The sequence below is a fragment of the Hemitrygon akajei genome, chromosome 2, assembly GCF_048418815.1.
Source record: "Hemitrygon akajei chromosome 2, sHemAka1.3, whole genome shotgun sequence".
Taxonomy (NCBI): Eukaryota; Metazoa; Chordata; class Chondrichthyes; order Myliobatiformes; family Dasyatidae; genus Hemitrygon; species Hemitrygon akajei.
Window position 1 is genome coordinate 194,619,332 of NC_133125.1, and position 17,878 is coordinate 194,637,209.

The window sequence follows — 17,878 nt, forward strand, 5'->3', positions numbered from 1 at the left end:
GTCTGTCCTGGGGTTGGAGGATTGTGCGAGTGGGTGAGAGGGAAGGAAGGGGCCTGTTTTGCTGCCATTGTTACTGCTGATGTTGTTGCCTGTGTTGGTCTGCAGGACGCTGGGACGTGCTATGTTGACACCAGAATGTATGGAGATACTTGCGGGCTGCCCCCAGCACATCCTTAGTTGTGTCAATCGTTAATGCAAATGATGCATTTTACTGTACGTTTCAATCAATAAATAAATGAATCTCAAGCTGGGGGCAGGAGTTGGGGCCTCCAGTCCCGGCCAGCCATGACCACCCCCCACCCCCACCCCACCCGCTGACTCTGCCTATGCCAGGCCATTCAGCTGTCTGGGATTCGCCAGCTTCTGGTAAAGCTCGGAGCGCAGGAAGCGAGGGTAGGAGTCCGTCTCCATCAGGCTGAAGATCCGCTTCTGGGCCAGGTCGAAGGTTGAGCGACTGGGGCTCAGGACGCTGACTGTGGTGGCATCCCGCGTGAAGGAGTCCAGGTTGACCTGGGAGGGGGGAGAGACAGAGAGGGAATGCGATCACTTCGGTCAAGCAGAGAGCCTCAGCTCCCCTCCATCCTTCTGCCCCCAACACGCATCCCCTCGCATACTGTCAGTGGCTGGGGAGGGGAAACAGAGGGGAAAAGGAGCACAAAAATAAGGGAGGAGGATAAGGAAGGAAGTGGATGGAGAGGTAATAAGCCAAGGAGGAGTAGAGAGGAGGAAGAGGCTGATCGAGAGAGGATAGGAGGAGAGAGACTGGAGAATGAGAAAGAATGGAGGGATAGGGAAGCCATTAGAGGGAGAAGGAGAGGATAAAAAGTGCAACTGAGTCAGAAGCAAGGGTACGAGGGAAGGCGGAAGGTAGAGAGGGAATGAGGACGGGAGTGGGGGAAGGGGGCGGGGGAAGGAAGGGGGTGAGAGAGAGGGGAAGGGGGCGGGAGAGTGGGGAAGGGGGCGGGAATGAGGGAAATGGGAACAAGAGTGAGGGAAAGTGGACGGGAGTGAGGGAAAGTGGACAGGAGTGAGGTGTGAGAGAAAGGGGAGGGGAGTGAGGGAAAGGGGAGGGGAGTGAGGGAAAGTGGACGGGAGTGAGGAGTGAGAGAAAGGGTAGGGGAGTGAGGGAAAGGGGTCCGGGTGTGATGGAAAAGGAGGGGAATGAGGGAAAGGGGTCAGGGAGTGAGGGAAAGGGTCAGGGAGTGAGGGAAAGGGTCAGGGAGTGAGGGAAAGGGGAGGGGAGTGAGGGAGAGGGGAGGGGAGTGAGGGAGAGGGGAGTGAGGGAAAGCAGAAGGGAGTGAAGGAATTTGGACAGAAATATGGGAGGGGAGAGAGGTAATAGGAATGGGAATGAGGAATAAGGGAGGGGAGTGAGAAAAGAGGAGGGGAGTGAGGGGTTATTCTATGTCAGTTATCCACCTGACTGTGTGTGAATTAACTCTAACTCATTAAGTCCAAACACCAGTCCACTATTGGGGACCATGCTGTCAGCTCCCTGACTCGCAAAGGTGCTCCATCCTCTCTCCCCTCCAACTTCCTCCTGAAAGTCTCCACCTGGGACAAAGCTTCCAAGCTCTCCCGGAAATCACGATCCCACCGAACATCATAAATGGCTGAGAGCTCAATGCCCTTCATGCAATGTAACTGATGCAAGGCACAACAGCGGCTGTATTTCATTAGGAGTTTGCAGATACTTGGTTTGTCAGAAAAGACTCTAGCAGATTTCTACAGATGTACCACAGAGAGCATTCTAACTCACTGCATCACCGCACAGGATCGGAAAAAGCTGCAGGAGGTTGTAAACTCAGCCAGCTTCATCACAGACACTAGCGTCCCCAGCAGCGAGGACCCCTTCACGAGGTGGTGTCCATCATTAAGGGTCTTCCGTCACCCAGGACATGTTCTCTTCACCAGGCTTCTATCAGGGACGAGGTACAGGAGCCTGAAGACACACACTGAACATTTCAAGAGCAGATTCTTCCCCTCTCATCCGATTTCTGAATGGACAATGAACCTATGTAAACTACCTCACTATTTTTTTACTTTATTAAAATTTATTTTTGCACTATTTTAATTTTATACACATTTCTTATTGTAATTTACAGTATCATCATGTTTTTCAATGTACTGCTGCTGTAAAAGGTCAAATTTCATGATATATGCCAGTGGTATTAAATCTCATTCTGATTCTGATTTTGGCGCCTCTCTGAAATCCCTGAAAAATGACTGTGCTGAGACAGAGTCCGAGGAAGTGAGGGTGTATCTGATGGTTGTCCCCATGATGACCCTCACTCCCCCTCAGCAGTCTGGCCAATGTGGAGCCTGACCTTGTTGCCACAGCTGCGGTTTCCTGCCCCCTGCCCTTACCTCTCGGGGAGCGTGGGTGGTGATGAACTCGGCGAAGATCTTCCTGGCCTTGGAGGCAAGTTTGCCCGAGGACTTGGTGTTCCTATAGTCCTCGCAGGCCTGCCAGAAGTCGAGGTTTTCCTCGCTGAACTCGGTGTGCAGGAAGCCCTTGAATGCGAGAAGCCCGTCTGTGTGGGCAGGAGCAGAGAGGAGAATGCTAGACATAGAAGCCAGAGGCCATGTGGTCCCTCATACCAGTCCTGCCCTTTAACCATAATGTGTGCTTGTAAATCCTCGGCATTTGTAAAACCATTCCCCACCTTTTCCTTTCCCTCTTTTGCCTGTCTGAACCACATAGAGTCACAAAGCTCAGAAACAGGCTACTCGACCCATCTAGTCCATGCCGAACAGCTACTCACATCAACGTACTTGTCCAAACTGATCTTAAAAGTTGCAATTGAACCCACCTCCACCACTTACGCTAACAGCTTGCCCCACACTCTCACCAGCCTCTGAATGAAGAGGTTTCCCCCTCAGATGCTCCTTAAATATTTCAACTTTCACCTTAAACTCCCACCCTCAGTTGGAAAAGCCTGCTTACATTTACCCTATCCATGCCCCTCCATATTTTGTATACCTCTATCAAATCTCCCCTCATGTTCTTGCACTGTAGGGAATAAAGTCCTAACCTATTCAATAACACAGGACCTCAAGTCTTGGCACTGTTACGAATGTGCCACAACTCTGAGGGGCCGAAGGGTACAAAGTAGCCCCCTCCTTTTTGAGAATCGCAAGATCGCTATTAATTCAGGTCTGGGACCCAGGAAATGAGAGAGAGATGTCCAGAATACACAGGTTTTGGAACGTGTCCTGGCCTCAGCAAGACAAAGCCACGGATAACGGCCATTGTCTCTTGGAGACGGAATTGTGTATTGAGTACTGTACTATTCATTGAAGCCCCTCAGGGGACAACCAGAGTGGGCTGGTTGAGGGATTGCATCATCCCAACCTGATTGACATCTGAGACCCCGTGAGTAAGGATAAAAGAGGGTCTGGGGAACAACCCCTTCAGACGCACCAGGAGAAATGCTAGAAATCCTGTGACAGCGTTTAATAGCGACAGCCGGTGGGGGGCTCGCGTGCGTCCTTTCCCTTGCCTGGGAATTGGTGGGCTCACCACGGAAGAACGGCTTAGCTAAAGAAGAGGCCACACCAACGAAATTCTGAAGGATCGAAATCATAAAAAGGAAAGCCGGCAAGTTTTCTAAAAATCTCTCTTGACTCCAACCAAAGGCTGCAGCCTGAATGAACTGAGTGACTTTTATATTTCCATCGGACAATACATTATCCCCTAGACAACGATAGAGTTATTTCTTATTGATTATTATTATACCCGCGCTTTTAGATTTAGTATTGACGACTTATATTATCTGTATAGTTGCATTGATATTATTTTTGTGTATTTTATCAATAAATACTGTTAAAAATAGTACCATCAGACTTCAACAGACCTCTCTATCTTTGCTGGTAAGTGACCCAGTTACGGGGTTCGTAACAGCACCAGCTTTGTAATTTTTCTCTGTAATGACTCCTGCGTGCGCTCTGTCAAGCCCTGTGAGAAAGCTATATGCTTTAATGAAGTGGTGGTGATCTGAATTGAGCTGGGCACTGCAGTAACTCAGTCTGCAAGGCAGAGAGGAAAATCCATCTCCTGGGTTTGTCCCAGTTGCTCCAGCAGTACCGGCTCAGCACCAGCAGAGGGGGACACCGGCATGCAGCTGTGTGGGATGGGGACACAGAGGTTCTGCAGGTGCTGGAAACCCCGGAGCAACACACACAAAATGCTGGAGGAACTCAGCAGGTCAGGCAGCACCTATGGAGGGGAATAAACTGTCAATGTTTCAGACCAGGATCCTTCATCACGAGTAAAGAGAGCGCAGGTGCTAGAACTTGGAGTAGATGGAGGTCTCCACACAAGAGTCAACTCTTCCTTCCCCTCCTCAGCCTCGGCCCCACTGAGTTCCTGTTCAGTGTAACAGGGCAGGGTCTTTCCAGGAAACTCCCACTCTCTCCAGAATAACACGGGCTCCAGGAGAAACTATTTTTATTAATCTCATATTAATTATTTATCTCATATCATCTCATGTTCCTCATCATCTAACTATCGCACTTATAGAGTGCTACAGCAAAGAAACAGGTCACTTAGCCCATATCGCCCATCTGACCATGTTCCTAGATACAAAGTAGATAGTCCAACCAGCTCATATGTGGCCCACAGCCGCCGAACCTCATCGCTCCCTATACTTATGTAGACAACTTTTAAAGGTTGCTAATGTGCCTGGCTCACCCACAATTCCAGGCAGTTCATTCAAAATACTCAACAGCCTTTGTGTGAAAAACCTGCTCCCGATGACCACCTGATGGCAGGCGAGGTCAGAAACATCTTCACCAAAGGATGTGGAAGGCACTCCATCCTTCAGCTAGTCTGTAGGTAAGGTGGGCAAGGTGAAGCATCGGCTTAGCCCACCAACACCTCAATCAGGGTCACATAAACACATACCACTGGTCTATCCCATTCTGTATCTCTCCTGCAGGTCTATCCCTCTCTGTATCAGTCTCCCAGTTATATATTCTTCTCTGTATCTCTCCCCCAGGTCTATCCCTCTCTGTATCAGTCTCCCAGTTATATATTCTTCTCTGTATCTCTCCCCCAGGTCTATCCCTCTCTGTATCTCTCCCCCAGGTCTATCCCTCTCTGTATCAGTCTCCCAGTTATATATTCTTCTCTGTATCTCTCCCCCAGGTCTATCCCTCTCTGTATCAGTCTCCCAGTTATATATTCTTCTCTGTATCTCTCCCCCAGTCTATCCCTCTCTGTATCAGTCTCCCAGTTATATATTCTTCTCTGTATCTCTCCCCCAGGTCTATCCCTCTCTGTATCTCTCCCCCAGGTCTATCCCTCTCTGTATCAGTCTCCCAGTTATATATTCTTCTCTGTATCTCTCCCCCAGGTCTATCCCTCTCTGTATCAGTCTCCCAGTTATATATTCTTCTCTGTATCTCTCCCCCAGTCTATCCCTCTCTGTATCAGTCTCCCAGTTATATATTCTTCTCTGTATCTCTCCCCCAGTCTATCCCTCTCTGTATCAGTCTCCCAGTTATATATTCTTCTCTGTATCTCTCCCCCAGGTCTATCCCTCTCTGTATCTCTCCTGCAGGTCTATCCCTCTCTGTATCAGTCTCCCAGTTATATATTCTTCTCTGTATCTCTCCCCCAGGTCTATCCCTCTCTGTATCAGTCTCCCAGTTATATATTCTTCTCTGTATCTCTCCCCCAGGTCTATCCCTCTCTGTATCAGTCTCCCAGTTATATATTCTTCTCTGTATCTCTCCCCCAGGTCTATCCCTCTCTGTATCAGTCTCCCAGTTATATATTCTTCTCTGTATCTCTCCCCCCAGTCTATCCCTCTCTGTATCAGTCTCCCAGTTATATATTCTTCTCTGTATCTCTCCCCCCAGTCTATCCCTCTCTGTATCAGTCTCCCAGTTATATATTCTTCTCTGTATCTCTCCCCCCAGTCTATCCCTCTCTGTATCAGTCTCCCAGTTATATATTCTTCTCTGTATCTCTCCTGCAGGTCTATCCCTCTCTGTATCAGTCTCCCAGTTATATATTCTTCTCTGTATCTCTCCTGCAGGTCTATCCCTCTCTGGATCAGTCTCCCAGTTATATATTCTTCTCTGTATCTCTCCCCCCAGTCTATCCCTCTCTATATCAGTCTCCCAGTTATATATTCTTCTCTGTATCTCTCCTGCAGGTCTATCCCTCTCTGTATCAGTCTCCCAGTTATATATTCTTCTCTGTATCTCTCTCCCAGATCTATCCTTCTCTGTATCTCTCCTGCAGGTCTATCCCTCTCTGTATCTCTCCTGCAGGTCTATCTCTCTCTGTATCTCTCCCCCTGGTCTATCTCTCTCTGTATCTGTCCCTCTTGTCCTTACATCTCACACTATCTCACATCTGTCTCTGTATCTAAAGCCCCATCTCTCTACATCTACTCTCCTTTCCTTTGCTTATGACTACCCCATATTATATTAATGCTGCTCTCTATATAAATGAATATTTCATCAGCCCATTTCAGGAAAACTGTTGAGACATTGGTGAGGGTGCAGAAGCTGTTTGCCAGAATGCTGCCTGGATTAGAGAACGTGTGCTGTAATGAGAGGCTTGAACAAGCTTGGGTTGTTTCTCTGGAGGCTGAGGAGGGAACAGAACCTTGTAGAGGAGACATCTATCTCCCAGGGGTGTAATGACTAATACCAGAGGGTTATTTGTTTAAGGCAAGAGAGAGGAAGTTTAAAGATGATGTGTCAGACAAGTTTTTATTTACACACAGAATAGTGGGTGCCGAGGCCTGGAAGCAGATGCAATACTGGGGTATAAGATGATTTTAAATGAGTTTGCAGGGAATAGAGGGTGTGGATCATGTGCAGGCAGAGGTATTTTGTGTAATTGGATGTCAAGGTCAGCACAGACACTGTGGGCTGAACAGCCTGTTTCTGTGCTATATTGTTCTTTGTTCAGCAGGTCAGGCAGCAGCAGTAAAGGGAAATAAACAGTTGGCATTTTGGATCCCAGCTGCTCTAACCATCCAGAAGAAGGTCTCGACCCAAAACATGGACCACCCCTCTACCTTCATGGGTGCTACCTGGTGCACTGAGTTGCTCCAGCAGTTCAATGCTCCAGGTCGCAGCATCTGCAGATTTGCCTGAATCCCCTTCACCATCTTGATATCTGTGTCCACCTCTTTGCATCTATCCCTCCATCTTTCCAACAGCCCATCGGTCTGCACAGATCTTCACACCTGCCTTTTCTAATTCCCTCTATCGGACCCCTCTTCCTGTGTGTCAGCCACCTTGTGCCCTCAGAGACACACACTGCGCACCCTTCCATCTTCACACCACTCCCCTCCTCTCTTTTCTCTCTCACTCTCGCATTGCATTGCTTTCTCTCCCTCTCGCACTCTTGACCTCTCTCTCACTCTTCCCCGCTCTCTTTCCCACTCTTGCTCTCTCTCGATTGCTCTATTTTGTTCTTGTTAAAGAAGAACATAAAGTACAGCACTCTAACAAACCCTCCCGCCCCAATGTTGTGCCAAACCAATTTACGTAGTAATCAAATAGCAACTAAACAAATCCCTCATTCCTGCACAAAGTGCATATCCTACCATTTCTTTCACATTCATGTGCCAATCTAATCATCTCCAATGTATCTGCATTTCCCTCCACCCACGACAGCACATTCCAGGCACCCACCACTTCCCCCCCCACATCTCCTTTGAGATTATCTCCTCTCACATTAAATACAAGCCCTCTGCTATTTGTGTATTTCATGGCTGGGAAAACAACTGTCTGTTTACTCCATTTACGCCTGTCATAATCGTATAAGACCATAGAACATGGGAGCAGAATTAGGCTACTCGGCCCATCGAGTCCGCTCCACCATTCAATCATGGCTGATCCCTTTTTCCCTTCTCAGCCCCACTCCCTGGCCTTCTCCCTATAACCCCTGATGCTGCGGCCAATCAAGAACCTTTCAATCTCTGCCTTGAATACACTCAATGACCTGCCCTCCACAGTTGCCTATGGTAACAAATTCCACAAATTCACCAACCTCTGGCTAAAGAAATTTCTCCACATCTCTATTATGGAATCCCCTTTATCCTGAGGCTGTGCGCTCTTGTCCTGGACTCCCCCACCAAGGGAAAATGTACTCTGTCTATGTCTTTCAATGAGATTCTCCCCTCATCTTTCTAAACTCCAGCAAGTAAAGAATCAGAGCCATCAAACATTCCACGTATGCTAACCCTTTCATTCCTGGAATCATCCTTGTGAACCTCCCCTGAACCCTCTGCAACGCCAGCACATCTTTTTCTTAGATGAGGAGTCCAAAACTGTTCACAATACTCAAGGTGAGGCCTCACCAGTGCCTTATAAAGCCTCAGCATCACATCCCTGCTCTTGTATTCTACACCTCTTGAAATAAATGCTAACATTGTATTCCTCACCACCAATTCAACCTGCAAGTTATCCTTAAGGGTGTTTAGCACAAGGAGTCCCAAGTCCCTCTGCATCCCAGATTTTTGGATTTTTTTCCACATTTAGAAAATAATTTGCACATTTATTTCTACTACCAAAGTGCATAACCATGTATTTCATATGCCACTGCATGTTCTCCTAATCTGTCTAAGCTCTTCTGCAGTTTACCTGTTGCTTCAACAGTACTTGGCCCTCCACCAATCTTTGGATCACCTGAAAACTTAGCAATAAAGCCATCTATTCTATCATCTAAATCATTGATATACATCATTAAAAGAAGTGGTCCCAACACCGACCCCTGCGGAACACCAACAGTCACTGGCAGCTAACCAGAAAAGGATCCTTTTATTGCCACTCACTGTCTCCTACCAATCAGCTAATGCTCTAACCATGTTAGTAACTTTCCTGTAATAGCATGGGCTCTTAACTTGGGAAGCAGCCTTTGTGGCAGCTTGCCAAAATCCAAATATACAACATCCTTGGCATCCCCTTTTTCTATCTTACTTGCAATCTCAAAGAATTTCAACAGGTTCATCAGGCAAGATTTTCCCTTAAGGAAACCATGATAACTTTGTCCTATCTTGTCCTGTGTCACCAAGTACTCCATAACTTCAACAATTGAGTCCAACATCTTCCCAACCACTGAGGTCAGGCTAAATGGTCTATAATTTCCTTTCCATTGTCTCCCTCCTTTTGTAAAGAGTGGAGTGACATTTGCAATTTTCCATTTCTTAAAGATCACTTCTAATGCTTCCACAATCCCTATAGCTACCTCTTTCAGAACTCTAGGGTGCAGTTCCTCTGGTCCGGGTGACTTATGTACCTTTAGGTCTTTCAGCATTTCGAGCACCTTCTCCCTTATAATCATGACTGCACTCACTTCTCTTTCCTCACACATCTCTACACCCGGCGCACTGCTAGTGTCTTCCACAGTGAAGACTGATGCAAAATACTCATTTAGTTCATCTTCCACATATTATTATTTCTCTGGCCTCAATTTCTAGCGGTCCATTCTTATCTCTTTTATTTTGTATATATATGAAAAAACTTTTACTATCCTCCTTCAGTATTCACTATAGAAAAGGATCTTGGTAATTGTAGTGATGACTTTCAGCAAACTGAAAAGCTTGAGCATGTAGATATGAAGAAAGAGGATGTGCTGGAACTTTTGGAATGCATCAAGTTGGTTAAGGCACCGGGACCAGACAATAAGTACTCCAGGCTACTGTGGGAGGCGAGGGAGGAGATTGCTGAGCCTCTGGCAATGATCTTTGCATCATCAATGGGGACGGGAGAGGTTCCGGAGGATTGGAGGGTTGCGAATGTTGTTCTTTTATTCAAGAAAGGGAGTAGAGATAGCCCAGGAAATTATAGACCAGTGAGTCTTACCTCAGTGGTTGGTAAACTGACAGAGAAGATCCTGAGTGGCAGGATTTATGAACATTTGGAGAGACATAATATGATTAGGAATAGTCAGCATGGCTTTGTCAAGGGCAGGTTGTGCCTTACGAGCCTGATTGAATTTTTTGAGGATGTGGCTAAACACATTGATGAAGGAAGAGCAGTAGATGCAGTGTATATGGATTTCAGCAAGGCATTTGATAAGGTACCCCATGCAAGGCTTATTGAGAAAGTAAGGAGGCATGGGTTTCAAGGGGACTTTGCTTTGTGGATCCAGAACTGGCTTGCCCACAGAAGGCAAAGAGTGGTTGTAGATGGGTCATATTCTGCATGGAGGTCGGTCACCAGTGGGGTGCCTCAGGGATCTGTTCTGGGACCCTTACGCTGCGTGATTTTTATAAATGACCTGGATGAGGAAGTGGAAGGATGGGTTAGTAAATTTGCTGATGACACAAAGGTTGGAGGTGTTGTGGATAGTGTGGAGGGCTGTCAGAGGTTACAGCGACATATTGATAGGATGCAAAACTGGGCTGAGAAGTGGCAGATGGAGTTCAACCCAGATAAGTGTGAAGTGGTTCATTTTGGTAGGTCAAATATGATTGCAGAATATAGTATTGATGGTAAGACCCTTGGCAGCGTGGAGGATCAGAGCGATCTTGGGGTCCGAGTCCACAGGATGCTCAAAGCAGCTGCGCAGGTTGACTCTGTGGTTAAGAAGGCATACGGTGTATTGGCCTTCATCAATCGTGGAATTGAATTTAGGAGCCGAGAGGTAATGTTGCAGCTATATAGGACCCTGGTCAGACCTCACTTGGAGTACTGTGCCCAGTTCTGGTCACCTCACTACAGGAAGGACGTGAAAGCCACAGAAAGGGTGCAGAGGAGATTTACAAGGATGTTGCCTGGATTGGGGAGCATGCTTTATGAGAATAGGTTGAGTGAACTTGGCCTTTTGCGGTGCAGGCTCGAAGGGCCGAATGGCCTACTCCTGCACCTATTTTCTATGTTTTCTATGTTTCTCCTTGAAGTGAAGGAGGATGAGAGGTGATCTGACAGAGGTGTATAAGATGATGCGAAGCATTGATCATGTGGATAGTCAAAGGCTTTTTCTCAGGGCTGAAATGGTTGCCACAAGAGGACACAGGTTTAAGGAGCAAACACGAGGAAATCTGCAGGTGCTGGAAATTCAAACAGATTCTCTTACTATCTTTCCTTTCAGTTAGCCCTGACGAAGGGTCTCGGCCCGTAACGTCTACAGTGCTTTTCCTTATAGATGCTGCCTGGCCTGCTGTGTTCCACCAGCATTTTGTGTGTGTTGTTTACAGGTTTAAGGTGCTGGGGAGTAGGTACAGAGGAGATGACAGGGGTAAGTTTTTCACTCAGAAAGTGGTGAGTGCATGGAATGGGCTGCCAGCAATGATGGTGAAGGTGGATACGATAGGGTCTTTTAAGAGACTTTTAGATAGGTCGGCACATAGAGCTTAGAAAAATAGAGGGCTATGGGTAAGCCTAGTAATTTCTAAGGTAGGGACATGTTCGGCACAACTTTGTGGGTCAAAGGGCCTGAATTGTGCTGTTGGTTTTCTATGTTCTATGATATTGTTTGCTAGCTTGCTTTCATATTTCATCTTTTCCCTCCTAATGATTCTTTTAGTGGTTTTCTGGAGGCTTTTAAAATCTTCCTAATCCTCTATCTTCCTGCTAATTTTTGCAGAGGGTTTATAAGGCACTGGTGAGGCCTCACCTTGAGTATCGTGAACTGTTCTGCACCCCTCATCTTAGAATTGAATTGACTTTATTTCTTATCCTTCACATACATGAGGATTAAAAATCTTTACGTTACATCTCCATTTAAATGTGCAATGTGCAATCACATTAATTTATTATAATTTATAATAAATACAACAGTCAGTGTAATATAGGGTACACTCAAATCAGCGTGAGTTCATCAGTCTGATGGCTTGGTGGAAAAAGCTGTCCCGGAGACTGTTGGTCCTGGCTTTTATGCTGCGGTACCATTTCCCAGATGATAGCAGCTGGAACAGATTGTGATTGGGATGCTTGGGCCCCCAGTGATCCTATGGGCCCTTTTTTACCTGTCCTTGTAAATGTCTCGAGTCATGGGAAGTTCACAACTACAGATGCATTGGATTGTCTGCACCACTCTCTGCAGAGTCCTGTGATGAAGGGAGGTACAGTTCCCACACCAGGCAGTGATGCAGCCAGTCAGGATGCTATAAATTGTGCCACTGTAGAAAGTTCTTATGAATTGGGAACCCATAACAAACTTCCTCAACCATCTGAGGTGAAAGTTGTGTTGGCGTTGGACAGAGTCCAGAGGACGTTCACAAAGGAATGAAAGGGTTATCATATGAGGAATGTTTGATGTCTCTGGGTCTGTACTCGCTGGAATTCAGAAGGATGAGGGGGATCTCACTGAATCCTTTTGAATGTTGAAAGGCCTAGACTGAGTAGATGTGGAAAGGATATTTCCCATGGTGGAAGAGTCTAGGACAAGAGGGCACAGCCTCAGGATAGAGGGGCACCCTTTCAAAACAGAGATGTGGAGAAATTTCTTTAGCCAAATGGTGCATTTGTGGAATTTGTTGCCAAGTGCAGCTGTGGAGGCCAGGTTTTTGGGTGTATTTAAGGCAGAGATTGATATGTTCTTGATTGGACATGGCATCAAAGGTTACAGGGAGAAGGCTGGGGAAATGGGGTTGAGGAGGAGATAGAAAAATGACGGCCATGATTGAATGGCAGAGCAGACTTGATAGAGCAGATGGCCTAATTCAGCTCCTATGACTTATGGTCTGATTATCTAAACCTCTTCTACACCCCCTGCAAAACCTTGACATCCTTCCTAAATGTGGTGACCAGAACTGTCAGCAGTACTCCTGATGCAACCTAACTCGAGTTTTTTAAGCCGCAGTATAACTTGCTGACGCTTAAACTCAATGCATCAATTAATAAAGGCAGTGTGCCAAATGCATTCTTAACCACCTGATCGACGTCGTCTCTCTCGCACCTCCCCTCTCTCTCTGCCCCTTGCACGCATTTCTGCACAGACTCTCACGCTCTCTCTCACCCTGTCCCAAGTGGTGGTGGTGGTGGCATCCGTCGGTCTCGAGAGACCATGGATCTGCGCCTGGGCAGGGTTGTATGGGAGACCGGCAGTTGCCCAAGCTGCAGGCCTTCCCCTCTCCCTCTGCCCCTTGCACGCGTTTCTGCACGGACTCTCACGCTCTCTCTCACCCTGTCCCAAGTGGTGGTGGTGGTGGCATCCGTCGGTCTCGAGAGACCATGGATCTGCGCCTGGGCAGGGTTGTATGGGAGACCGGCAGTTGCCCAAGCTGCAGGCCTTCCCCTCTCCCTCTGCCCCTTGCACGCGTTTCTGCACGGACTCTCACGCTCTCTCTCACCCTGTCCCAAGTACTCACATCTATTTGATAGCAGTGTGTCCAGGGACCTGGCCCACTGCCGAGCCTCCTCCACAGACGGCCTGTAGATACATCGTAGAGCAAAGGTGTTAGAGACCAGCGTGCCAGGAGGTTGCAGGGTGCGGAGTGGGTAAGAACAGAGAGGGAGCTGAGGGAGGAACATCAGAATCCCACAGAGCGACTGGAGACCACTGCACAGCAAGGCCCCTGGGGAAAGGCAGGTGTATAGGGGGTGAAGAACAAGGTAAATTCTGCTGCACAGCAAGATCCCATGTGAAGAGTCGTGTTGCCCTGCACTCCTAGATCTGGTGTAAGATCTCACAGAGGGGAAGGACAGGGTGGGGGCACCACGCGGAGGGAGAGGGTGCACTCCGCCTCAAAGCAGGATTCAATGAGTGTGTGCATGCCTGTGAGGGGTGGTGGGGGGGGGGGGTGTTCTCTGACCTGTGATCTGGTGCACAGAAAGATCCCATGAGGAGAGATAGTGTGCATTCCACTGAACATCAGTGGCCCAGAGAGGACTCAAGGAGAAGGGCCAGCGTAGGTCAGCGAGGGGGGGCAGTGACTGAAACCGAGGGCTGTCAGGGGAATGGGAAAAAGAGGAGACTGGAGAGTGGGAAAGCAGGAGAAAATGGAAGGGGGGAGAGTGGAGAGGGGAGAAGGTGTAGTGGGGAAAGAGGGAGGAGTAGGAAGAAGCAAGGAGCAGAGAGAGAGGAGAGGGGCAAGAGGGAAGTGGGATGAGGGACGCGGAGGGGTTGGGTGAGAGAGAGTGGGTGAGAGTGAGGAGCAAGAGGTGAGTGCAGAGAAGGGTGGGACTGGAGGGAAGTGACTATGGAGAGTGGTGGGAGAAGGCTTAGGGGGGAGAAGTGTGTGCAGAGCGCAGAACGAGGGGGAGAAAGGAGCACGAGGAGTGTGGAGGGAGGAAGAGGAGATGGGAGCACGAGGGGGGGGTGAAGAATGGGTAGTGGGGGAGGTGGAGTGTGAGTGGTGAGAGGGTGAGGGAGAGGAGCAAGGGAGAGACGGGAGATGGAAGGGAGGAGGGTGAGGGGAGTGAGGAACGAGTGTGTAAAGATGCAGGGGGAGAGGGGCAGTCTTACCTTAGGGAGTCCAACTCACTCAGCCCTGCCGAGTCATTCCTCCTTTGCCAGAAGCCCAGCCGACTCACCCTGTGGGTGGGGAAGCAGAGAATCAAGCCGGGCCTCTTCTCCCGAACGGCCTGTGTTGGGGCACCAGTACGATCATCACTGATTCGATCAGCACCCAGTGGAACAGCAGAGAGATGGGCTGATCCATGGAACAGAGTCAGGGCTGGGACAGGTTCCTTCCCTCCCCACCCATTCCCTACCTCCCACCCTCCACCTGTACCACTGCCAGACCTGAGTGGGACGGAAATTCCTCCACCCCTGACTCCTGGACTGTCCCAGATCCTGATCTCTCCTCCTCTGCTGTCTACATGCAGGTCCGGACATGGGACCTTTTCCCCGTGTCTCTGCACTTCCTCACACACACAGAAACACTCACATACCTGTACACAGAAACACTCAAACATACATACATATAATCACACAAAGATTCACACCTTGTGTGTGCTTTGCACTTTAGCCCTGGAGAAACGATGTTTCATGGACACATTCCCTCATACACTCAGAAACACGTGCACAAACACACAAGCTCTTGAAAACACACACTCACACACATAAACAGTCAAACACACGTAAACACTTGCACACACACAGAAATATATACACAAACACTCACGTAGGCACACACAGATACACAAGCGTTTGCCCAGTTCTCAGCACCCCACCTGCACCCTCTCCGCTCCCAAGCCCGCCTGGGGGGAAGGGGACACTCACAAGGGATTCCTCCGCCCTCTCCGCTCCCAAGCCCGCCTGGGGGGAAGGGGACACTCACAAGGGATTCCTCCGCCCTCTCCGCTCCCAAGCCCGCCTGCGGGGAAGGGGACACTCACAAGGGATTCCTCCACCCTCTCCGCTCCCAAGCCCGCCTGCGGGGAAGGGGACACTCACAAGGGATTCCTCCACCCTCTCCGCTCCCAAGCCCGCCTGGGGGGAAGGGGACACTTACAAGGGATTCCTCCACCGGCTCCGGCTGTCGCTCTCGGACGCGTCAAGTCCCAGGTCCGACTCCAAGCTGGAGGCCAGGTGCTGAAAGACAGAAAGGGTCGTCCAGAGTCACAGGACGCCAGCACCCTCACCCACAGAAACCACCCTCACCCACAGCACCCTCACCCCCAGCACCCTCAATCCCAGCACCCTCACCCACAGAAATCACCCTCACCCACAGAAACCACCCTCACCCCCAGTACCCTCACCCACAGAAATCACCCTCACCCCCAGCACCCTCAATCCCAGCACCCTCACCCACAGAAACCAACCTCACCCACAGAAACCACCCTGACCCACAGCACCCTCACCCACAGCAACCACCCTCACCCACAGCACCCACCCTCACCCACAGAAACCACCCTCACCCACAGCACCCTCACCCACAGCAACCACCCTCACCCACAGCACCCACCCTCACCCACAGAAATCACCCTCACCCACAGCACCCTCACCCACAGCACCCTCACCCACAGAAACCACCCTCACCCCCAGGACTCCTCACCGTTGACCGAACCTTACACAGCCCCACCACCACTCAACCTCACTCATTCAGCCCCATCCTCAGCACTTCCTTGTCCCCCTCCCTCCGGAACACCAGCCAGGCCACCACTCCCTTCTCCCCACCCTAGTGAGATTTGCAGAGGGAAGAGAGAAGGTGTTTTGTTGAAGGTACGAGTGGAGGTAATCAGTGGGGGGGGGGGGGGGGCGGAGTCAGGAAAGGTTGTAGGTGGGACAGAGCAATGTCACCACAAGAGAATTTTAAAATCCAGTGCACATTAATTGGCAGCCAGTGGCCAGTGTGGAGATAGATCCTGGCTCTCTGACACAATGGGCTACCATCACCCAAAGCTCCTTCCTCTGTCTCCCACCGTGTCCCCTCCAGAGGAGGGAAGATAGGCCGATCTGTTGTAATCCCATCAGCCCCTGTTGTTCGCATTGACTCCTTCCAAATACAGGTCTGCACAAGGGGGCACTGTATACCTTTATGGTGATTGAAGGACAGTACAAGGGGGAATGTCAGAGGTTCCACAACGTGGTGGGAGTGTGGAACACCCTGCCTGGGGGGGGGGGGGGGGGGTTGGAAGCAGATACATTCGGGGCATTTAAGAAACAGTCAGATGGAGGACTGTGCAGGAGGGAGGGGTTAGTTTGGACAGAGTAAACACTGACGTACAGTGAAATGCATCGTTTGTAGCGAGGATTGTGCTGGGGGCAGCCTGCAAGTATGGCCACGCTTTCGGCACCAAGACAGCATGCCCACAACTCACTCAGCCTAACCCGTACAACTTCGGGGTGTGACAGGGAACTGGAACACCCGGAGGAATCCCATGAGGTCACACGGAGAACGAACAAACGCCTTACAGAGAGTGGCAGGAATCGGACCTCTAACCACTTTGCCAAAAGGGTCGGCACAGCAGTGTGGGCTGAACGACCTCTACTGTAGAAACTGGTTCTACGCTCAGCCTGAGACCTCCCACTGCTGGCACTGCAGCAGACATCAGTGCTGAGCAGAGAACTGGAACTCTGGTATCCAGGATCGTGACCCTGAGAGATACCCAGCAGGGGTTAAACACTCGACGCACTGCACCCTCCCACCCGACACCAGCATCCTTCAGAAGGCGCCTGCGGGGGTGCTGGAAGCAAATTTCAAATAAAAAGTGAGTGCTGCTTTTAAGTTCCAGATGGTTTATGTGTGGTGTGGGTGGTTGTGGAACTGCAGCCAATTCCTGGAGATTCCCAGGCAATCCGGAATGCCGAGCAAACTGGGGAGCCAAGAATTACAAAGAGTTTGCTGCAAAGTTAGAGTCACAGAATCATTCAGTATGGACACAGGCTTTTCAGCCTGACTCATCCATTCTGGCCAATGTCCCATTTCCCCTGAAGATGGCCTATGTAGATTTAAATTTTCCTCTCTATATACCTGTGCACATGACCTTTAAACATGATATTTATACCTAACTCAGCCACCTTCTCTGATAGTGCATATCACGATGAAAACTTGCCCCTTGGGCCCCCTTTAAAAATTCCCTTCTCTGCTTAAAATTACTTCCTCTGTCTTTAGACCTTCTACAGTGCAAACAGGACTGACCAAGACTTTATATAAATATTCAGCGGCAACTTTATCAGGTACATCTGTACCCCTGTACATTCATGCAAATATTTAATCAGCCGATCGTGTGGCAGAAACTCAATGTGCAAAAGCATGCAGACATGGTCAAGAGGGTCAGTTGTTGTTCAGACCAAAAACATCAGAATGGGGAAGACATGTGATCTAAGTGACTTTGACCGTGGAGTGATTGTTGGTGCCAGAGGGGGTGGTTTGAGGATCTGCTGATCTCTTGGTATTTTCACACACAGCCTCCAGAGTTTACAGAGGATGGCGCGACAAATGAGAAACATGCAGCGAGTGACATTTCTGTAGGTGAAAACAGCTTGTTAATGAGAGAGGTCAGAGGAGAATGG

At 49.2% G+C, this 17,878-nt stretch overlaps 1 protein-coding gene across 5 annotated transcripts in view; it reads right to left on the reverse strand.

Moving 5' to 3' along the window:
- Nucleotides 1-228: 228 nt before the first annotated feature.
- LOC140719646 (regulator of G-protein signaling 3-like) overlaps nucleotides 229-17,878 on the reverse strand; it is a 131,894-nt gene continuing 114,244 nt past the window's right edge. For 2 of the 5 annotated variants that reach the window (XM_073034442.1, XM_073034405.1), the window contains exons 3-7: nucleotides 15,375-15,454; nucleotides 14,384-14,452; nucleotides 13,287-13,348; nucleotides 2,368-2,534; nucleotides 230-510 (exon numbers count right to left, since the gene is read on the reverse strand). In XM_073034442.1, the coding sequence (XP_072890543.1) occupies nucleotides 325-510; nucleotides 2,368-2,534; nucleotides 13,287-13,348; nucleotides 14,384-14,452; nucleotides 15,375-15,454 (564 nt within the window). In that variant the 3' untranslated portion in view covers nucleotides 230-324. Of the gene's footprint in view, nucleotides 511-2,367; nucleotides 2,535-13,286; nucleotides 13,349-14,383; nucleotides 14,453-15,374; nucleotides 15,455-17,878 lie in introns of all 5 variants that reach the window. The other 3 variants (XM_073034432.1, XM_073034413.1, XM_073034423.1) reach the window with 2 other exon arrangements.